Source organism: Osmia bicornis, chromosome 9 (genome assembly GCF_907164935.1).
Source record: "Osmia bicornis bicornis chromosome 9, iOsmBic2.1, whole genome shotgun sequence".
Lineage (NCBI taxonomy): Eukaryota > Metazoa > Arthropoda > Insecta > Hymenoptera > Megachilidae > Osmia > Osmia bicornis.
Window position 1 is genome coordinate 454,743 of NC_060224.1, and position 22,004 is coordinate 476,746.

The 22,004-nt window shown below is 34.6% G+C and overlaps 6 protein-coding genes across 7 annotated transcripts; 3 read left to right on the forward strand and 3 right to left on the reverse strand.

Moving 5' to 3' along the window:
• Positions 1 to 310: 310 nt before the first annotated feature.
• Positions 311 to 7,119, forward strand: LOC114877401 (cytosol aminopeptidase-like). The gene is given in 10 exon segments (XM_046287110.1): positions 311 to 421; positions 503 to 618; positions 5,337 to 5,500; positions 5,568 to 5,601; positions 5,603 to 5,677; positions 5,679 to 5,738; positions 5,810 to 6,134; positions 6,193 to 6,461; positions 6,537 to 6,715; positions 6,803 to 7,119. Coding segments are annotated over 10 exon segments (1,452 nt in total). The 5' UTR covers positions 311 to 418; the 3' UTR covers positions 7,030 to 7,119.
• Positions 2,253 to 5,220, forward strand: LOC123987639 (E3 ubiquitin-protein ligase COP1-like). Its single transcript, XM_046287112.1, has one exon. It carries the CDS (start codon positions 2,814 to 2,816, stop codon positions 3,504 to 3,506), a length of 693 nt encoding a protein of 230 aa, XP_046143068.1. The 5' UTR covers positions 2,253 to 2,813; the 3' UTR covers positions 3,507 to 5,220.
• A 600-nt stretch (positions 7,120 to 7,719) lies between the features above and the next one.
• Positions 7,720 to 11,446, reverse strand: LOC114877410 (mediator of RNA polymerase II transcription subunit 28). The gene is given in 5 exon segments (XM_029189967.2): positions 7,720 to 8,717; positions 10,477 to 10,652; positions 10,718 to 10,778; positions 10,780 to 11,073; positions 11,168 to 11,446. Coding segments are annotated over 5 exon segments (801 nt in total). The 5' UTR covers positions 11,228 to 11,446; the 3' UTR covers positions 7,720 to 8,507.
• Positions 11,447 to 12,901: 1,455 nt separating this feature from the next.
• LOC114877414 lies at positions 12,902 to 15,313 on the reverse strand. The gene is made up of 5 exons (XM_046287146.1): positions 15,138 to 15,313; positions 14,366 to 14,843; positions 13,869 to 14,268; positions 13,662 to 13,807; positions 12,902 to 13,547 (listed from the first exon to the last, which is right to left on the reverse strand). The coding sequence occupies exons 2-5, from the start codon at positions 14,733 to 14,735 to the stop codon at positions 13,033 to 13,035; spliced, it is 1,431 nt and encodes a 476-aa protein (XP_046143102.1). The 5' UTR covers positions 14,736 to 14,843; positions 15,138 to 15,313; the 3' UTR covers positions 12,902 to 13,032.
• Positions 15,314 to 15,458: 145 nt separating this feature from the next.
• LOC114877403 (transcription termination factor 5, mitochondrial) lies at positions 15,459 to 17,746 on the forward strand. Of its 2 annotated transcripts, none has more exons than XM_029189950.2 (6): positions 15,459 to 15,932; positions 16,001 to 16,134; positions 16,207 to 16,519; positions 16,605 to 17,035; positions 17,106 to 17,330; positions 17,406 to 17,746. In XM_029189950.2, exons 1-6 carry the CDS (start codon positions 15,723 to 15,725, stop codon positions 17,686 to 17,688), a joined length of 1,596 nt encoding a protein of 531 aa, XP_029045783.1. In that variant the 5' UTR covers positions 15,459 to 15,722; the 3' UTR covers positions 17,689 to 17,746. The 2 variants fall into 2 exon arrangements, with proteins under 2 accessions (XP_029045783.1, XP_029045784.1); XM_029189951.2 differs by having other exon boundaries at positions 16,605 to 16,858.
• Positions 17,747 to 18,454: 708 nt separating this feature from the next.
• On the reverse strand, positions 18,455 to 20,409 carry LOC114877404 (homeobox protein ARX; the record flags this gene model as incomplete). Its single annotated transcript, XM_046287147.1, is given in 18 exon segments — positions 18,455 to 18,827; positions 18,830 to 18,928; positions 18,930 to 18,956; positions 18,958 to 19,062; positions 19,065 to 19,121; positions 19,123 to 19,219; positions 19,221 to 19,300; positions 19,302 to 19,322; positions 19,324 to 19,367; positions 19,462 to 19,573; positions 19,575 to 19,610; positions 19,613 to 19,688; positions 19,748 to 19,823; positions 19,895 to 19,934; positions 19,937 to 19,992; positions 19,995 to 20,060; positions 20,063 to 20,237; positions 20,239 to 20,409. Coding segments are annotated over 18 exon segments (1,533 nt in total), but the record flags the coding sequence as incomplete, so codon positions are not given.
• Positions 20,410 to 22,004: the final 1,595 nt, after the last annotated feature.

Here is a 22,004-nt window from a genome sequence, read left to right on the forward strand (position 1 = left end):
ATACAGACGCACACAAATCGGTATACCTATATATAAGCATAGGTATATACATCACACCTACCGTGTTCTCTTGAGCAAATTATGGCATTGTCTCTATCAGGGGTAAGGGTTTGCAATACGGAAATTCGCAGTACGTTTCTTAATCCAGCATTTCGACCATGAATGTAATTATAATGTTATTTATATCCGAATTTAACAATATATATCGTTGTGCTCATATTAAAGAAACAATATGTTCCTACTTTACGAAATAAAGTATTGAAATGGAAAATTTTCATTCTAGTATTCAACAGTGATAGAAAGGTAAAGTGGAAAAAACTTTATCTAAAAGTATAAATTATGAGGAACTTTAATCAGGAATATCATTAAACTTCTTTTGCGTATTATTTTTTCTCATCATAAAGGATTTTATAAGAAAATGGTACATTTGTTTTGCGAGGCTAGATTCGTTTATTCTTAGCAAGATTTCTGCCGTATTTATTTGATATTTTATTTTCAACAGAAAGGATTGGTGCTTGGTATATACGAAACAGAAGATGAAAGCAACATTTCATTGACTCCTACAGCGGCTAAATACGATGAACTAGTTAAAGGAAAGCTGCAAAAAAATATTTTGTTGTAAGTTCAAAGACGATTTAGTAACCTATAACATTTTCTTGTCACCTATTTGTGTAAAATCTGTGTTAATATCTGTTTTTACTAAACCCTCTTTTTTTTTCTTTTTTTTTTTTTTACAATATGTGAAACCAGATCATAGATGTATGCCCATATTCAGGTACAAGTATCATATATCTAATATGAAACTATTTATTTACCCTTACTTAAAAGTAAATAGTTCATTAATTAAAAATAAACCATTGCCTACAACAAATGACAGAGCCACAATAAGCATACATTATAACATGCAGACCATAATTTTATTATTTTGGTATATTTCATTTGTAAACATCTGTGAATTAACATAAATAAATATTTGAATATCTTGTTCATAGTTCCAGCCTGAAACAATTGTCATAATGCTGCCTGAGCTTTACATATAATATTCAGAATTGCTTTTCCTTTGTTGTTTTCAAAACTTTTCCATAAAGTATTTTTTTGTTAACAAAACTCTTGAATTTGAGTGAAATTTCTATCACACAAGCTCACTGGCATTATTTTCATTGTTTCAGGAGAGACTAGACTGAGAGACGGTATTGTACGCATGATATGAAGCAAAAACTCGCTGCACAGAAGGAGTTGCCTGACACATATTTTGTTATATAAAAAAAGAAAAAAAGAAATTTAAAAAACGCATTATTTATAGAATAATAATTCTTTTAGACTGATTATTAATTAAGTTAACATTACTAACGAGGAACTGTATAACAAATTCAAGTAGTATGAAGTCCAAAAGATTATATTAAAATTATCATAATATATTCAAGAAAGATCGTGAATTGAATAACGATGTCAGCTATCAGTGATAGTAATTTGGGAAATGATAGCACTGCTGGAAGCAGTGGGGGAGTAGGTGAATGTAGTAGTAGAATAAGTAAACAACACTCGACAAATGTTCTTCATAGGATTAGCGGCACACTCGAAGATAAAAATAATGATTATCAATGTCCTATTTGTTTTGAGGTAATTGATGAAGCTCATATCACACGCTGCGGTCATACATTTTGTTATCGATGTATAGTAAAATCATTGGAAGCTAACGGACGTTGTCCAAAATGCAGCTATACGTTAACTCAACAGGATATTTTTTCCAAATTTTTTGTTACACGAATTAATATCGAAACATAAAACTAGAATTAGAGGTCTTGCCGAATTAGGCTCTTCTTATGGTACCGATGGTAGACACAGAGCAGGTGGTACAGATTTATCTGTATCACCTTACGATGGATTGAGAGATATTGTAGCTGCCGAAAGCGCTAATCTTACTTTACCAGATGTAAATGTCATGCTAGAAGTATTAACACAAAGGAAACATTTACTGGAAGCGGAAACATGTGCGGCACAAAATAAACTATTGCATGAGTTTTTAAAACATTTATTGCAACAGAAGGAAGGAGCAAAAGAATCAGTTACAGAAAGAGATAGCATTGATTAAAAAAGATATGGAAGAAGTTGAAAATATTTTAAGGGATGTTCAAAATAAATGTCCTAAGATAGAAGACTTAAAGAATCGATGTGAAAATGATACTGCACAAGTGTCAGCTATTAGAAGAGAAATGATCGGTCTTATAGACATAATAGATTCAATATGTTAAAACCGAATGAAAAAGTAGGTGCTACTGGAAATGATACGTTCGTTAATCCTACAGGAAATCAAAAACAAATTGATTATACAGTTGGATCGACTTTGGCTGTACGTAGAAAGAGAATGCATGCTCATTTTGATGATTTTGTTCAGTGTTATTTCGATTCCCGTGCTAAGGAATTGCTCCTTGGACCTAAGCCTCAGAATCAAAATGAATCGTGGCATGGTATAAGTTCAGGACTAGATGTATTTAGAGAGAATCTTGTTAAGTTTTCAAGATACAATTCGTTACGTCCATTGGCAACATTGAATTATTCATCAGACATTTTTAATAATTCCACCATTGTTTCGAGCATAGAATTTGATAAAGATAACGAATTCTTTGCCATAGCCGGAGTTACTAAACGAATAAAGGTGTTTGATTATATGCTGTAAATAAGGGACACAGTAGATATACATTATCCATGCGTAGAAATGGTTTCCAGTTCGAAAATATCATGTGTTTCATGGAATTCCTTTCATAAAGGGATGCTAGCATCATCTGATTACGAAGGAACTGTAACGGTATGGGATGCTGCTACCGGTCAAAGAACCAAAGCTTTTCAAGAACACGAAAAAAAGATGTGGTCAGTTGACTTTAAACGATGTAGATACTAGACTTATAGCGTCAGGATCAGACGATGCTAGAGTTAAGCTATGGTCTTTGAACAATGATCATTCCGTTGCCTCTTTGGAGGCAAAAGCTAATGTGTGTTGTGTAAAATTTAATCCACGTAGTTCGTGTCACTTAGCATTTGGATCCGCTGATCATTGTGTCCATTACTATGATTTACGCAATATGAAGGAAGCACTGTGCATATTTAAAGGTCATCGCAAGGCTGTTTCATATGTTAAATTCATTAACAAGGAAGAAATAGTATCAGCAAGTACTGATTCCCAATTAAAAATGTGGACATTAATAATCCGCATTGTTTTGCGTTCGTTTGTTGGACATGTAAATGAAAGAATTTTGGTTGGTCTTGCTACTGATGGTGATTATGTGGCGTGTGGATCAGAGAATAATGCACTTTATATATATTACAAAGGACTTACGAAACAATTATTCTCATATAAATTTGATGCTGTTCGAAGTATATTAGAGACACAAGAACGAAGGGAAGAGGATCTGAACGAATTTGTCTCTGCTGTTTGTTGGAGACAAATGTCCAATGTTGTGGTAGCTGCAAATTCTCAAGGAATTATTAAAATATTAGAACTTGTTTGAAGATAATCACACAAATTGAACATGAGTACATTTGATATATGTATTTGGAAATTTATTCAATTAAATGCTCAGATACGATTAACAACGAGAAGTGAAAATTAATTCTAAATGTTGTAGTAATTTGTTGTAGGCCAAATTTAAAGAACTGTATAATACATTAAAAATCTAATTATTAGAGACTGACTTATTTGAGAAAGTAATACTCTGGGCGTTAAAACAGCACAATATTTTTTATAATTGTATTCTTGTTAAATCCGTGGGTACTGTTACTTATATTACATTTAGTTAAATACTTCACAATTAAGATATCAATTTGACAATAGACTGAAGTTTAATAATAAATAACCCACATAAATTATTATATTAGTGGCACATGTCTGCATCTAAAGTGGCCTTTTATGACTTTGTATCAATTCAGTTAGCATTCAGAATGTGCAGTTGTATTCCAGATTGATGCGTTGCACAGTGACTAGACTACTAATGAACTAGCACAATTCATGTATGATAAAATCATGCTAGATAAATTTATCTTAGTTTTATGTGATATTCTTTGTCATTATACAGCATTAAAATGGATTCATTTATATTTAAAGCCATTAGAACATATAAATTTGTGGTAATATAAATTTCATTATTTTAAACAATTTACTATATAAAAAGTATTTTATGATGTGTACTAATATGTAAAAAAGAGAGAATCCTTTAAAATTATCAATTTATGAGAAAGTTGTAACATTAAATACAACTTTAATTACATAAGACATAATTCTTATAATAAATCTTGCCAAAGTAGCCTAAAGGAAATAATATAGTAGTAATATACAAGTTGATATCACAATGAATATCAATATTGTTCATTAAATTCAATTTGTGCCAAGAGTATCATGTAGCTAAGAAGTAGTAATGTGCTTGAATTGCATAAGTTCCTATTATCAGTGTTACAATCACTGTCTTGGTAAATATAGTGTCAGAGCTAAGAAAAGATAGAATTTTAATGGAAATGAATTTAACTGTACTTAGACTATTTATAAATGAATTCACTTAAAAATAATAATTCAATAATTTTACTGGAAAAGATATCAAACTTCTTCGTATTTATTATTTTCTATATACATATATATATATATAATATTATTTTACTTAGCTCTGATGTAGTATATTCTAAATAAATATCATTAAATGGTCATTTCTTAAAATATTAGTATGTCAATTTTTTATTTACTGTTCATGTAATAATGTTTAAGTTTAACAATGTTATAAATACGATAAAAACCCCATGACAGATCTACATACTTAAATCAATGTATACACAGAGAACTGAATTTTGGTAATAGATATATAGTTTTACATTATACTGTATTACGTTTATGATTAATTCTTTAATGTTGTAAATTCTTGTCAATAATGTGTACATCTGAAATAATTGTGACACTCTACCATTGATGTATTACAAGTGCAAATCAATTATCTCCAGAGATCAGAAAACATAATATAGTTCTAATTATAAAAAGTCATTTAATGTAATTAGAATTAGCACATTGTTAGAAAAATAATTAGAGTAATTTTAAAAGAATATATTCTAGGATGTATGTAAAGGATAGTATATTTTTAGATTGTATTTTGAAATTGCAAATGTTATAGCACACGCTATACATGTCCAAGACGCCTAAACTGTATTGTAATAAATAAAATTTGTGAATTGTGTCTGTCAGTACATCCTCAAACAAAACTTCTAATTTCGTATTAACTTGTCCCTTACCTTAAAATTATATAATACCATTTTAATGTACAATGATTTAAACTAATATTTCAATACTTGTACCACTACAGAGCAGGGCCAAAAATTCCCAAAGGTCATGCTAGAGTATTTTGGGGTTTGGACGAGAAGGATTACGTTGGAGTAGCGGTTGTTGGTCTAGGAAAACAAAATCTTGGCATTGATCAACTTGAGGAAATACACGAAGGGAAAGAAAGCATACGTATTGCAGCAGCAGGTAAATATATTTACGTTAAAATAAAATCTTGCGTTCATATTTTAATAATAATATAACGTTTTTTTAGCTGGTTGCCGTGCATTGGACGCAGTTGAAATAAAGATATACAATGGAAAACATTGGGAATGCAGAAGCTGCGGCAGAAGGAGCTGCACTATCAACTTGGTTTTACCAAGGTTCAAAATAAGAAAAAACAGAAAGTATATCCAAAAGTTTTTTTGTATGGTCAAGAAGGAGAGTGAGTAGGATATTATTATATAACTGAAATTAAGTATAAATATAATTGAAATTAATATTGTTTTTATTAAGAGAACAATGGTTGATTGGAAGTATCAAAGCTCAAGCTCAAAATTGGGCACGTCAACTTGCCGATACCCCGGCTAATCTAATGACACCTACCATATTTTCTAAAGAAGTGTGCTCGGTTCTTACTAAACTAGGAATTACAGTACAAGTACACGATCAAGAATGGGCAGAACAGAAACAGATGGGTTCTTTCCTTAGCGTATCTCGCGGTAGTTGCGAGCCACCAAAGTTTGTTGAAATTCATTATAAAGGTGCTAATGATAATTCTCAACCGATTGCCTTTGTCGGAAAAGGTGTTACATTCGATGCTGGTGGTATTAGTCTTAAGGTAAATATTACTGTATATTAAAATATTGATTGAAAAACTTACATCACATTAATTTCAGCCTCCATCTGACATGGACGAAATGCGTGCCGACATGACTGGTGCAGCATGTGTAGCCGCTGCTATTCGAGCTGCGGCTGAACTTAAATTGAAAGTGAACATCATCGGTTTGATACCGCTTACCGAGAATTTACCCTCTGGAACTGCAACTAAACCAGGAGATGTTGTAATTGCGATGAACGGAAAGAGTATCATTGTAGATAACACTGATGCGGAAGGTAGACTGATCCTGGCCGATGCTCTTTGCTATGCTCAAGAATTTAACCCAAAGTAATATTACCACTTATATAGATTTAACAATGAACGCTCATTATAAATATATACTAAATATTTTAATACGTACAGATTCATTTTGGACATCGCGACATTAACGGGTGCAATGAGAATTGCTTTGGGAGGAGCAGCAACTGGTGTATTCACGAATGATGGTACTCTCTATGAGAAGCTACGGAATGCTGGCACCATTACTGGTGATCGAGTATGGAGATTTCCACTTTGGCAGCATTTTACCGATGAAATGACAAGTAAATGAAAGACTTATTAATATTGGTCCACGGCAATAGTAATTAAGAAGGCGTAGTAACGTATAAATTACTTGGTATTATTTATAGAAAAAGTTAAGTCAGCGGATGTAAGGAATGCCGCTAAAACCAAATGTGGAGGTTCTTGCACTGCGGCTGCTTTCTTAAGAGAATTTGTTTCACCCGATACCCCCTGGATGCATTTAGACATTGCAGGAGTAATGGGTCCTGGACCTGATAAGTTACCATATGTACCAGCTGGAATGACAGGTCGTCCGACTCGTACGCTTATTCAGTTTCTACAAGCAATGTGTTAAAATTGACAACTATTTTAAGTTGTATGGTGCAAGTTTATCTATTTTTATATATATATGTATGCATATGTATAATACACGCATTTATATGTATATATAACATTGTTATATATACAGGGTAATCCTCTCGCAGCCGGACACAAAGAAACTGGCGACAATGAACCCTTGACCGCACCATGAAGACACACAGAGAGAGTCGTCTCGGACCTTTTTATGATGCGGTGAAGGGATTCATTGTCGCCAGTGTTCCTTTGTGTCCGGCTACGAGAGGATCACCCTGTATACATACATACAATACACATTTTATTTTACACACCGCCCATCTTTTTTCTGTTACATTCCGACGCAAATTCGAGAGAGAAAAGGTTGAAATATACAACGAATTAAATTGGTCGGAATGAAACATACAATTTATAAACATTATATTTGTGTATAGAATTCAGTTACTTCATAATACAGCAATACTTAGTATAAATGTAATAAGTTTTTACTTGTACAGTTCGCTTTATTGTTCATATTATAATGATAAATTTGATTAAAACCATTGATAGCCATAGATTGTAACAACGAGGCATGCAACAACAATTGAAAATAATTTCAACGCATAACATCACACAAAGCAAAATATAATGTTTTAAACATATATATATATAAAGAATAATTTAATATAATAGAATGGGAGGTGTACCATTATTAATTGGGCAATTTATACTTTATTTGTGTTGTGTCTGAAATACAGCTTCGATCGACACTGTGTAAAATGTTACACGTTACTTGTAAAAGTGCTAACAACTATTCGAACTTAATATAATAAAATACAACATGATTTATTGTATGAAAAAACGGTGCCTCTAATTCTATGTACATGTGAAGTTTATGTTAGTAGTTTTACCACACAGTTATGTACAGTTTTCGCTGCCACCTTCTTGAATAGTTAAAGAGAACATACCGATTATTCCATTTTACAGGAGTTTACACAATTTTCTGAATTCTTGCAATAAATTACAGTTCATAAACTGCGAACAAAAAATTAGTGCTATATATTCATTATTTATACTGAAATAATTAAATAAAACCTGGCGTTCTTTAATTATTAACTTTCAATCAATAATTCTTGATTTTTCAAATACGTAACGCATGTTTTGCACCAGTCTTAATAAGCCTATACAATAAAATCATTTTAACGTTAAATTAATGAAATATTTAGATATCTGTTAGCTATGTTTTCGACATAAGAATGATGTCGTAGAATAAGAAACGAATTTTAGTAAATATAATATTCATGTACAAGACGGTGGAGGCTGCTGCTGTGGAGAGGGAAGGGGCGCTGCCGCAGCAGCTGCAACTGCGGCAGCAGCAGCATACGACGACGGGTCCGAAGTATCGAGAAGTGGTGGTGGCGGAGGTAAACTTCCTCCTCCGCCTCGTCCTCTTCCTCGGCCTTTTCCTCGACCCCGACCTCGGCCCCTCCCCCTTCCGCGTCAACTCCGCCTTTCAGGCATTCCTATATTGCTCGTGGTCTTTTCCAAAAAAGCAAGCGGACCCTGAAGAGCACTGCTTCCAACACCTCCAACGGGGAATCCAGCTCTTGCACCAGTTACACCTTGTGCCATGAACATTCCTTGCTGTCCAACAGATACTCCAACTCCTTGAAGGCCTGATGTAGGAGGAGCACCCGATCCTTGCTGCACCTGCAACGTTATGCCAAATATTCACTCATAATGATTTTCTTCACTATAATATAATATTCTGTATTCTATTTGATTATAGAAAATGATGCTGAATGAAAATGAAACATTTAGAAAAAAATGATTGAGTTGTGAAAACTTTATACATACTGTACATACATGCAACATATTCAGATACATATAAATGTATAAAATGAAAAATAGAATTTTCATTATTACAAGCATGTAGGATATTAGGGACAGTAATTAGATAGGCAAGGGAAATGAAAGAAAGCACAATGTTTTTTTTTGTTTTTTTTACCATGAATAGAAATTTATTCTGTAAACATCCACTTGCATGTAAGTGCAAGTGCAGTAATATGAATAAAAACAATATAGTTGAAACGGCACATTTTTTGTTGCAGTTATTCGTTTCTACGAATGGCTGCAATGTTTCAATTTATGTTAAAAGAATACATGTCAATTTATATGGTATGGAGGAGGCACAGTGGCAATTAAAATAAATTTGACATGTTATTTCTATGGTTTATCATGAATATGATTTCTATATGATCTTTTGAATATAAGGGTTCTCTTTCTTAATCATTTTTACATTGATGCAAAATGCATGCATATATGTTTACATGCAAAAGATATTTATCGTGTTGTAAACAAGAAGGCTTATAAATATTGAGAAATGTTTTCAACTCTGACAATTTATGATATGTGACATAAAGAAATCTATTGTGGAAAAAAAAATGAATGAAAAATTAAGATGTGTATACATTTGCAGGTATATATTTTAATTATGAAATATTACTATCCGATTCTAATTATTATTTATAGGTTGTAGGGATCATTAGGTTTACCATTAATCTTAAGCAAACAAAAATGTATGCTATCTTTCTTTTATTATTGCCGTTATCGGATTTATTATATCAGTTTTTGGCTAAATATTTGTACATACTTTAATATTAGTCATTTTGGCACCATTTTACATGTTTATGCAAGTATATCTTTTTAATACTTTTTTACTTTTTATAAATGAAGTTCATGCATTTACGGTTATAGAACCCTATATCGCAATTACTAGTAAGAGAATTTTAATTTTTTTCATTTTTGTATGTTTACACTTTTTATCAATAGGAAGTATATAAGGCACTGATGTACACTGCAACACTAATATATGTACGTTGCTCTTTGTGCAGTAAGACCAAATAATTTTTATATTCCGAATAACTATTATTTTAAGAATAGGAGCAAAAATAGTTTCTACAATTCTGATAGGTATTTCAATCACAAAAAATTACTTAACAATTCAATTTATATATGTACATTATGCACATTCATGCTCCGATGCACTCACACAGACACATACAACCATTCAATTGCGGTAGTCATTCAGTTTCAGATGTGACAAATATATGGAAACCTAATAATAATAATAAATATATCATTTCCATAAAATGAGAACATTACAATGATTATAAATAATCTTGTGATATATGTATAATTGTATAGTGCAATGATATTTTGTATATAGAAATTCAATAATTTACATTTAGATTTACAACTGAAATGGGATAAATATTAAAAATGCCGAGCCAACATTAATATCTAACTTTAACCACCGTTATAAAACAAACTTTCTGCAAATGTACGCTGCAAATTTTCATTGTTACACATTTATAAAATGTATGCATCATTTTCAAAAGTTCTTTTTATCTTAAATAGCTGCCTGAATACAGTTTCAGCTTTGCTCGTAACGGTATTACTTAAATACCTGTTGCTGATGAAGTTGTTGCTGTTGCATTTGGTGTTGCATTTGATGTTGCAACTGCTGTTGTTGTTGGAGCTGCTGTTGATGCTGCAATATTTGCTGTTGTTGTTGCATTGTTGGATTCCCCCCTCCATTTGTGGTTTGTTGATTTTGTCCACTCTGGGTACCATTTGGTAAACCTAAAATATCATTTAATTAATAAATATATTTTTATTTAACATCATTTTTCAATTATTATTCGTACCATTAGGTGCTGGACCTTGAGCAAGGAGATTTTGCCAACCTTGCAAATCAGCTAATAAATTCCTGCCATACTGTAATTTTATCGTAATGTCCTTTTGATAAGATCTTCTTTACGTGCTATTCTACTCTAAAGATCACTGAATATCTTCTTTCACTACTAGTTTCTGGTTTCAGTGCTGACAATAGAAAATCGTTTTTGCAGAAAGAAAAGCTTCATCTGTCTTGCAGATCTATAAATCTTAGTGTAACTTGTTCAACTTCACTACGAGCTTCTTTATCCACAATCAAACCACCAGTTACCCCAATCCCATTGTTTCCTAACCCCTCGTCTTTTGTTATTAGTATACTTAAACATTGCTAAAAGCATTACATAAAAATATTTTATGTTAAAATACTAAATTCTTAACAAGTGAAATATCATTTAACATCATCGTTATTGCTTATATCATACCTGAAATGCTTCCTCAAATTCATCAACAAGATTACCATTTCCATTAGTGGGTGTCGCCATTATATTTATAGTATGTACTATGTAAAAACGATAAATAATGTATTATAAATTACAATTAGTTTAATTTTAAGATATGCCCATTATAAATGTTTGTTACAAACTACGCTTTCCAAATAAGGAAACCACACATAACATAAGTAAAATGTCACACACAATCTCAACAAACATATTAGACACAATTAGAATTCTTAAGTCATGTAGCTACCCATAAGGTAAAATACACACCTATATAACTATTTCAACCATACTTTTTTTAATTTTTATCAGTGACTACAGAGATTAGTCTGGGACCCCTAAATTATGCCCCTTCGAAAACAAAGGCATGTCCAGTCTTCTAACATCTGTAGTCACTGTTCTTATACGTATATAACCATATACAATCTTCGTCACGAGAAAATGTATTTTCGCATGGTGGCGTAAGCGTTCCAATATAATCACATACCGTTAGCGCTCGATAATCCTGCAAATGGCATGCATACATTCTTCAGTGACTACAGATACAAAGACGGCTGAACATACCATTGTTCACGACGACAAACTATCTCTCGAATTTGATTGAAAAATTATAAAAATTAATTGTTTGACAAATTTGTATTTACATACTTGTAATTTCAAAAAAACCGCCATAAATTAAAATTTTTTGATTCGTCAGTGGCGCCATCTATAACAAGAGCGGTGGAAACTATTCAACAACTTACGTCATAACTTACCGACTTACCGACTTCTTATATTTTATTATTCCTTCCGGCTAGCTTCATGTAGGTGTATGCAAATAGTTAAGGGTGCTTCGGGGTCCCAGACACCCCAAGATGATATGTCGGTACGCAGAGATAGTCACTCGTGCTTTGGGGTCCCTGGAACCCGGATGCTATATTAATTGGTATGCAAAGATAGTGCATCGGCCGTTTGGGGTCCTTAATACCCCAAAATGATTTCAGGTCGGTATGCAGAGGGCGGAATTGGGGCATCGGGGTCCCCTAACACCCCATGGATAATATCAGGTCCGTATAAAGAGGGCACGACCGTAGAATTATTTTTCAGAGTTTATTTAATTAATTTTTTTTTTGCTTATTAAATAAGCTCATGGAAGGGGTATAACATTTATGATTATATACCCTCTTCTGGGTCTCAGCCGACGGACCTCATTATTTTACTTTTTCCAGTTACTTATATAATTTTATCCCTCATTATAGGTCAAGGCCATCTCAGTATCCTTTACATCCCTGCACTCTTTTCATCCCTACATTCCTTACATCTCTGCATCCCTTAGTTTCTCTTTTCGCGCTATTTTTTCCGAAAATTTCGAAAAATCAACGCGCTCTAGCGGCAAAAATTTGAACTAAAATCTCGATGTCGAAGCAGCGCCACCTGGTTTCGGAAAAAGGAACTAAATCTTGCTCGATTTCTGGCCCTCTGGCGGCAAAAAAGTGAACTAAAATTTCGACGCCGAATCAGCGCCCTCTGGTGACGAAAAAAGGAACTAACTTACCTTTACTCGAAGCAGTCTTTATAATATATTTATTATAAGGGATGCAGAGATGTAAGGAACGTAGGGATGAAAGGAATGTAGGTCTGAGGGGAATGTAGGGATGAAAACAATGCAGGGATTTTTTGCACAATTATTTATTGACAGTACTTTTATGTTAATTTTGTTAATTTCAAAGCATCATCTGGTCACTATTAATATTATTATTATTTACATGTGTGTAGCAGTTATACATTACATGAAGTTACAATAAATTATTCTTTTCTTTAAGGTGCATGGTAAATTACAATGACATAAGACAGGGAAGATGAATGTTTAATTAATCAAAATCCATTAGATCAAATTCCATTAGATCTGGTCCTTCAGGCTCTGGAGGGGGCCTATACCATGGATCATCCAATTCCCATAAATCTGGATGTATCTGCTCTCTACCAGTTGGTGGTCCATATTGAGGACACGGTGGGTGACGTTGAAGATCAAAGAATCTTTCTAAATTTTCTGGATCAAATGGCTCGTACTCATATGGTCTTGCTTGTCTAGGGACAGAAGGTATATAAGCTTTCACTCTAGATGGACGAGGAATAGCCATTCCACTTTCATCCTCTTCCCAAGATATATCTCTTTCTTGATAAAGTTCTTCCTCGAAAGGAACATCTAATTGTAAATCATCAGCCATTTGTTCTTGAGCTGCTATTCTTTCAAATTCATCCTCTATTCTTCTAGCTGCATTTCTTTGTTCCATGAATTCACGCGCAGCTACAACATCTGGATGTTCTCTAGTATATTCAGGCTGAAGAAATTCATCCTCTAAATCAGGTACCCTATACCGATAGTACTCGATGTAACAAATATCCAAATTTTATCTAATTATAATTTAAAAATATTTAAATGTTCACTTCAATAAGTGTCTCTGGGGAGTTTCAGACATGCCAGGTGAAAGGAGAGAAGGAGGGGGACTTTCTTCTTCGATATTAACAGCATTAGCACCAACATTTGCCACAGCCATAACAAAATCTCTCCTAGCTTGCTGCAATTCCGTTAATCTACCTTGTACCGCCGAAGTTTCTACAGCATCTTGTTCGTCAAGAGTATCGCTATTAAAATTGAAAAGCTTTGCGTTATCATTGCAAACAAAGAAGAGCTTCATAAAATCACCTTATCACTTGAATCGAGCGATTCGCTAATTGTGATTTTGCTTCAATATCTGCGCTTGGTTGTTGTATGCTGATAATGGTGGTACGATTATCACTTACAATTCCAGGAGGTATCACAATGTTATTAATTGGTCCTTCACCAATTGGATCAGCCTGAACTATGTCAGCATTCATCATTCTAGCTAATTCATTAGTTTTTCTAGTTACAGTTGGTTCACTACTTCCTCCAGGTCTTAAAAAAGGAGGGTGTCTTTTAAAGGTGGGTAAGCGGCTAAGTCCAGGTCCAGGTTCAAATTCTCTTCTAGCTGGGGATGTAGCTTTCGGAGTTGTAGGTCTCGATGTACTCGGACTACGTCTTCTTTCTCTATCTGTTACTCTTTCTCTACCCATCCTAATTAAAAATCATTTCTGTATGGTAATAGAAATTTCATACTGGAGAGACTATTGAATTGGTCAATTTATTTTTTAAAAACATAATAAAAATTAGAAGCATTTATTAAACAAGAATTAAATCATTGATTTCAATCAAATTTAACTGTCGTCGCGACCTGGCATCACCTCCTATCGGTGCGGGCGTTCGCTTAGGTTTTCGAGCAGCAGCTAACGTTTCTTGTTTGCGCTCATATTCTTGTTTAAATTTCTCTGCTTGTTTTACTCTTGCCATCATTGCTTTAGTCATTCCTGGTTTTCTGAAATCCACTTTTTTTGGTTCAGGCCTTACTACTCTACGTCTTCTACTGAATGGATCTGCTTGATGGCGTGTTGTTTCTTCACGTTTTTTATCATAGTCTTTCAAAGCCGCGGCAGTTTTTGCTTGACGAAGCAGCTCGGTCTTTGTAAGACCGACTGCGCATGGATTTCGACTCATCTTTCCTTTATTAAAATAACATCAAAATATCCTTCATCAATATAATATTGAAATCAATAAAACAGACTTGTTTATTTCAGCTTTGTGTATTTATTAATACGTAATAACCTGTTAAACAATTAATTTCCTTTTATTGATGAACCTTATTTTCGTTGATATTTTACAAACAATTTGTCAAGTTTTCATGGTATCCGAATTAATAATCCATTATGGTACATTTAATTAAAGTCGTTACATATCAGATACTAAATAATTTTATAATTCATTAATCACAAAAAATTTTTACTATTGATAAACCTAAATGTCATCCAGTTTGGCAGGTAGGAGAAAAGTTCATGATAGAAATTGCTTTTGTTTTTAACAGCATACATCTATTGAAAAATAAGAGAAGGTTTTACCTACATTTACGATCATCCCTTTCATTTCATTTTTTCCAGTTATTTATCATTTTACCCTTTTCAGTTATTATTTTATTCTTCTTTATGGTCAAAGATCCAATTTTATTGTAAGGGATGCAGGGATATACATATGAGGCCCTCAAAGTTAGAAAGATAAGTGCAGCAAATTAAATGAACGCAGTAAATTAAAATAAGGGTACATGTATGTTTAATAGATAAATCTGCACCCCTCGGCGGTCGCTATAAGACTGACTGAGGTGGACTGAGGGTGTCTCCAGGTGTCTCCAGGTGTCTCACCCTCACCTCGCTGTAGGTCGAGTAGTTGACAACGGTGTCGCTAGTACTTGTTCTTGCAATGAATGTATTTACATAGTAACTGCAATTAAAAATGTATATAAGAAAAATATTTTATTGTCTTTTATACAATTACGTGAAATAATTTAAGTAGATTATGTACTTGTGTACCTAATGTACATAGATTTGTTTTACGTTTATGTTAATAAGGTATACCAAGCTTTTGTAGGTTATAAATTATAACCTTAAATTCAGTATTTTTTTGATTATTTTAATCAATCGAACATGAGAAAAGATGTTTAAATTGTTATCCCCAAGGAAATTTATTCAAATGTGTCTTAGAAATCAGTTTTCATTGTTATCCACTCAAGCAAATGATGACAATGTGTTAATTACACATTTAAATATTGACCGTGATGCTGTAAAAAGGATAAATCAATCTAATAAAAATAATATTTCTAAGATACCAAAAGAAAAACTTATTGAAAACTGCGTGATAATAAAAGTAAGTATTATTACTGAAGGTCATGTAATCTGTTAATTACCGATAAGCTTGTTTTTTATGTTTAATAGGAATTAGATGTGAATTTAACTGAGATTCAATATTTAGAAAGTTGTTTAGTACTTCATCCTACAATTATAAAAAGTAGGATTTTATTGCTTAAAGAGATGGGGGTAAAAGATCTAGGTTTACATCATATTCACAGGTATGTCTTTTAACATTATATAGAAAGAACATTAACATTATATAATATTTTATATTGTATTTTGCATTTCAGGTTTCCATCATCAATGCGCAGATCAGTGAAACAATTTAAAAAAATTCACAGTATTTCACCCAAAGAAAATATTATGCAAAATATAATTAATAATATAGGTTTAACAATTGATGAAAGTAGCTTAAATAAATTTGACCACAGTATGAAAACAAGTAACTTTTATGCATTATGTATGGCATATTATAAAACATTTTATCTTCAATTATATAATAAAGCATTTTATGAAAATAAAAGGCAGAAGTATCAAAGCTTTCAAGAACTTGGAGAATTATTAAACATATTTCAGACTAAATATCATTTTGATCACAAGTTTGTAAGTATAATTATTTATTACTTTTAGAAAAGAAAGTATCCTACAGGAAGCAAAATATGAAATAATATGAGATAATGTGTTGCAGTTAAGTAAGTATCCCTATTTGCTCAGCCAGGATAAAAATAACATTGAACAGTTTTTAACTGAGTTTAAAGATACGAATATTGTAAATAACAAAAGCATCATTGAAATAGCTAAGGAACATCCTCGTATCTTATGTTATCCTACAGCCAAGGTGAAAGAATTATTAATTCTTTGTAAAAAGTTGGATATACCAGTTCAGTCGATCATTTCTTACATATGTACTTTAAGATTGGAGAAGGGAGTATTTTTGGACAGGTACATAAATATACTAAATAATTATGAATTAAGTACATGGTCAAAGCATCCGCGTATGTTGAACTTGATTTATTTTTACAATACGGCTATAACTAGAATAGAATATCTTAAACTTTGTAATCGTATGAGTACAGCAAACGTCCATACATTCTTGTCTGATGGACAATTTTTCATGAGGTAATAATTTTAGTCCTATGTATAACGTACAGTTAATATTCCTTGTTTCACGTGAACATGTTTTTTCTAGATACGTACGAGGTGATCTATGTCATATGGCTAATAGGAAGTTCTTGTTGTATATATTGTGTAAAGAATTAGGAAAAGATAAAGTATCCTTAATAAATCGCGTTGCAAAGCACAAGCATTGGAAAAATGTGTCATTATTGGTCATAGTAAAAACAATAGAATATTTGAAAAGGCATTATTCGCTAGAAGATATATGCAAAAATATCCATATTGTGCTTTATCCAGAGTAAGAGCATGTTTACCTTACAAATTTACATTATTTTAAAACATGATTTCTAATAAATCTTTTCTCTTAACGTAGGTCTACAATTAGCGAGGCAACGAATATAATTGACGAAGAATTTACTCCAGAAAAAGGATACCATTTTACTTCTAGTCAACGCTTAGCGTTATGTTTGTACATTATAGAAAGGAAATATCATTTTAACGGAGATGCGGTCTGGCAAGGAATCGATACTCAAGTATCAGTTTTCGAAAATTTAGAAAAAGATGAATACGAAATTTTCATTGAGAATCTATCCACTAATGATAAAGCACTCCACGATTTAAACGGTATAGCGTGGCTCGAGTATCTCCTACAATAGAATAAAATGTTTAGACAGATTACATATTTTGTTGTTTGGAATAAAACTTTTTATAAAATTTTGTATAATTTTGATTAAACCCCTCTAAAAAAAATTGACTTCTGACAATAATTGTTTCAAGTGTATTTAGACACAAGTAATTACAAATGTCACACAAAGAAGAGAAAGTCAAGAGAATATCAGTGTTATTAAATTTTGCAAGTTAATTGTGATTCGATAATATTCTAATTTTATATTTTTTCGTATACAACTATCGTATACACTATCGTCGTAGAATATGTATAAGAGTATGGAACACAACGGTGTTCAATTTTATTTAATATCATTTACGCTTTTTATTCAAATAAGTATGAACAAAAGAGAAAACGATACAAAAATACTTACATTCGTTCATAGAGAACATACGTTGGATTAAACTACATTTTTAAGGCACTGGAATGCTTCCATAAATATCTTACAATGGCTTCTTCATTTATTCTTAAAGTATTTGGTATGTTTTTTTACTTATATGTTTAGTATAAAAATAAAGAAACGCGGTTTTTTTTTTAACATTCAAAGAAGAATATCTACAATTCATCACCGCATTACTATAATGTCTTTTAAAAAATTATTATAAGGTGATAAAGTCTATAAGATCTATAAATTTAGAAATAGGTATTTCAAAAAACAATCATACATAATGTAATTACTAAAATCGTACTAGTTTTATCGGCGGGCATTTATATACAATTAAATTCGCATTTGAAACTAAAATACATATCCAAAGTTTCTTTAATATAATCATTTTGTAGTCAAAGGGTATTGTTTCTCTTTTCCTATACACATTGTTTACTGCAATTATAAACTGCATTCATATATAATATTTCCTTTTACCCTTACCTTTTTCCAACATATTACAAAAGAGCAAAGTCTCTCTTATTCAATGAAGGAAAAAAAATTTTTCATTAAACAATATCAAATGTGAAATCCTCTGAGAAGGAAGACGATAAACGGAAGCAACCGTCTTCTTTTAGAACAAGTTTAGAACGGAGGTTTCGAGTCAGTTCAGAAAAGGAGGGCAACTGTACGTAATTCTGTTGGCTGGTGGGTTCACTCTTTACCATCACTTGTTCCTTTCATCCACACTGACGTACCCTATGCGGCGCGAGTGCATCCCGTATTCTTGTTTCTGGATCCGGTTGCTGTTGTTGCTGTGTTGCTGCTGTTGCGTGTAATCTGGCTGTTCGGGTTGATACTGATCCTGCTGGACTGAGCCCACTGACATAGTCCCAGTTGCTTATTCCTGTTTGATGTTCCCTCCTCGGACATGGAGTTGGCCAGATGAGTTGGCGGCGAATGAGTGGTGACCATAGTTTGGTAATCGTTGCGAGTCAAAAGGGCGGTGGTGGACTGTTGCTAGCATTCATGTAATCCTGATGGACGCGCATCGTGTTTTCCCGAGGGTGTGGAGAACAACGAGGCATCGTGCTGCGGTAGCATCGTCCCGTATGTGTACGCCGATCCATTGTTACTCGGTCCACCAAACGAGGTGAATAGGAGAGTTGGAGGAACTTAGGAGATTCAGATGCGGTGCCAGGTCATAGGCTGGTGAATACGCCCATGCATCGGGGGGTGGCGGTCGCCGTTGTTGGAGAAAGCGAACGGGTTTCAGGGTGTTGTGTCAGGCGAGGTGAACGAACCTGATGAAATTAACAAAAATGTAATTCTTCCATATACGAACTTACGAACTTACGAACCGAGTTTAATAGGAAAAGAATAATTTTAGATGTTAACCTGACAAACCAGGACTCGCTGAACCAGCAGCCATGTAGCCGGCAGATTTGCGGGGAGGTTCCCTCTTTCGCCATTTTGCGCGTCGATTCTGGAACCAAACTTGAACCCTGGATGTCCGACAGTGCTAGCTTCAAAGCGAGTTCTTCGCGTGTGCAAACACGCCAGGATACGGTGCACGTTCGAATGCCCTCTCTAACTCTTCCAACTGATATGCGGTGAACGTGGTTCTAAAATTGATTAGAATTTAGAAAACTAATCGTCAAACACAAAGGAAGAGGATAAGTACCTATTTTCTTTTTCCTTGATTCCATTGTTAGCAGTCTTCTTTTTAGAGTCCTTCTTAGCAGGCTGGGGTCTCGCTACTGACTGATAATAAAATTACAATTATTATCTCTTAATGAAAAATTTCACACTTTATTCAAGTATTACATACCTGGGGCAAGGGGTTTCATCGGATCTTCCGGCTTGTCTTTGTCAGAGAATTTCCAAGCTGTAAGCCCTGTTGGAGGGTTGTCGAGGTCGGCGTTGCGCGCTCGACGTCGAGGTGTGTTACATACCGAGTTGTTGAGCAAGCGGTGCGTACATTCCAGCTAGTTCAGCTCCTTTAACTCTTTCTTGTTGCTGCTGCGCTGCTGCTGCTGCTGCTGCTGTTGTTGTTGCTGCAGATGATGATGGGACGTCTGATGGTGAGCGGGTGGACTGTTGGAAGAATCCACCTTGTGCAGGTGTCCCCCGGTTGGCATTAAATCGCCACCGTGATGTCCACCGTGTAAGCACGAGCATCACCTGAATACTGTGCACTCCCGAACCTCCTCGACCGCCAAAGTCTGAGAAGATTGGATCGTCGAAAGGACCCTCCGTCCATCTTCGAATCGATGCCTTTCTTTCTGACGATTGCAACGAAGAACTGTGTTCTAAAAAGGCACACGTGGCTGCAAGAGCAACAATTGTTCACCTCCGACGAAACTTAATAGGTCACAGTCTCTATCTTCGATCTTCCAATGGTATCCAATTAATTAGGAGACAACGTTGAACATTCACATTCCTTTTCGACTCGTTTCTATCAGCAATCTCGATGCGTTAGAAGCGAACGGGTCACCTGTTGACGCCTGCGATTAATCCCAATTAATCCTGATCAGAGAAGCGATGATTCGCGGTCGTTGCGAGCGCAACAAGTTTCAGCCGGCTGAGTCCGTTCGCTCCTCCTCGACCGGTTGATTCCTCGACGAAGGAAGTCTCCTCTCGGATGAAGTCGATTAAAATCACCTCTTATCGGTTGGTGGTCAATTATGTAAAAAAGCGTTCGCTTCCACGGTGGCACGGGTGATTGCGTTAGCGCGTCCTCCGTAATGGAATCCGGACCAATTGCGATCAATTGTTGCCCGGGTTATGATTAATTTTGATTAGTTTGAAGCGGAGCTAACGAAGTGAACCGGCCGGTCCCGGTGTCGTGGACGGATAGAGACGGTACAGGAGACTCGAATCGGATCGGAAAGACGAATCGGACCGGGCTTTCTCCTCTAAATCGGGATACGCTTTCTATCCGAACGATGATCGGCTGTTGTTGGAGTTGGACGAGTTAAGAGGAGCAGCCTATCTGGACACTGTCGCGCTACCGACGATCTCTTCTGACTCTGGCTAATCAACCGACACTCACACAGCTTATATTTCAACGGGTTGCCGGCCAGGCCGCCCCCCACACCTGGAAGCCAACCAATCCTGTAGTACAACCTACTAGCCTCTACGTGCTTCACGAGAGGACGGTCGTTTTATGCGGGCGCGGTACCACTGCCACTGCCTCCTGTGCGTTTTTCTTCCTCTTTCTTTCTCTTTTACTCTCGTTTCGGATCCAACGTATCAGCCCTGTATCTCTCTTCGTCCCCTCTTTCCTACCCCTCTGTCTCTCTCTTTTTTTTCACTTCCCACTCTGTTGTCCATGGGTCGCTCCGGCATGCTACTCTAGCAGTCTCCCTTCATCCGTCCCCGACTGGGATGTTGTTCTACCACCATTGCGACCGCCCCCCTCGGTCGCTTCGTTTGGAGAACGCTCGGGCATGCTTGACGATAACCGTAGCTGACCTGTACTCGTGGTGGGGCATGTGGGAATCAGAACGGGCCGCTTCGTTCACGATCACAGCACCGAATCGTTATGGGGAAAATTGTGAATCGGTTCGTGCTTCCAGTTTAACCCTTTCATCGCTATGGACCAAGGACTCTGGTACATTGGTTCACGTGTTAATTTAGCTTCCTTCTATTTTTAAGCACTTGTAATTGTTATAGCATAATTAGTCGATGAGAAGTAGATAAGTTGTATTTAGTCCACGGTACGCGTTAAGCTCTAAGCATCCGATGAAATTTCTTTGCGTATAAGCTGCAATCGCATTATGTAGTGTATACACAATAATTATTTCGATTCTCTTCAAGATACCAAATGTATATCAGCAAGACTTACTTAGAATTTACACTCACTCTATTCTAAGTACTTGATTTCAGCGAATCCTCGTCCATCTTCTTGCACACCACTCAAAGTCCACCAAACTCTC

Excerpts from the sequence above, each read along its gene's own strand:
- LOC123987639 (XM_046287112.1), top strand. The coding sequence starts at position 2,814 with ATGCTGCTACCGGTCAAAGAACCAAAGCTTTTCAAGAACACGAAAAAA.
- LOC114877414 (XM_046287146.1), bottom strand. The coding sequence starts at position 14,735 with ATGAGTCGAAATCCATGCGCAGTCGGTCTTACAAAGACCGAGCTGCTT. Across the intron at positions 14,269-14,365 it reads CAATGATTTAATTCTTGTTT|TTTTAATTAGGATGGGTAGA; the intron begins AATAAATGCTTC and ends TACAGAAATGAT. Across the intron at positions 13,548-13,661 it reads CGAAGAAGAAAGTCCCCCTC|ACTATCGGTATAGGGTACCT; the intron begins CTTCTCTCCTTT and ends GTTACATCGAGT.
- LOC114877403 (XM_029189950.2), top strand. The coding sequence starts at position 15,723 with ATGTTTAAATTGTTATCCCCAAGGAAATTTATTCAAATGTGTCTTAGA. Across the intron at positions 16,520-16,604 it reads ATCATTTTGATCACAAGTTT|TTAAGTAAGTATCCCTATTT; the intron begins GTAAGTATAATT and ends AATGTGTTGCAG. Across the intron at positions 17,331-17,405 it reads CATATTGTGCTTTATCCAGA|GTCTACAATTAGCGAGGCAA; the intron begins GTAAGAGCATGT and ends CTCTTAACGTAG.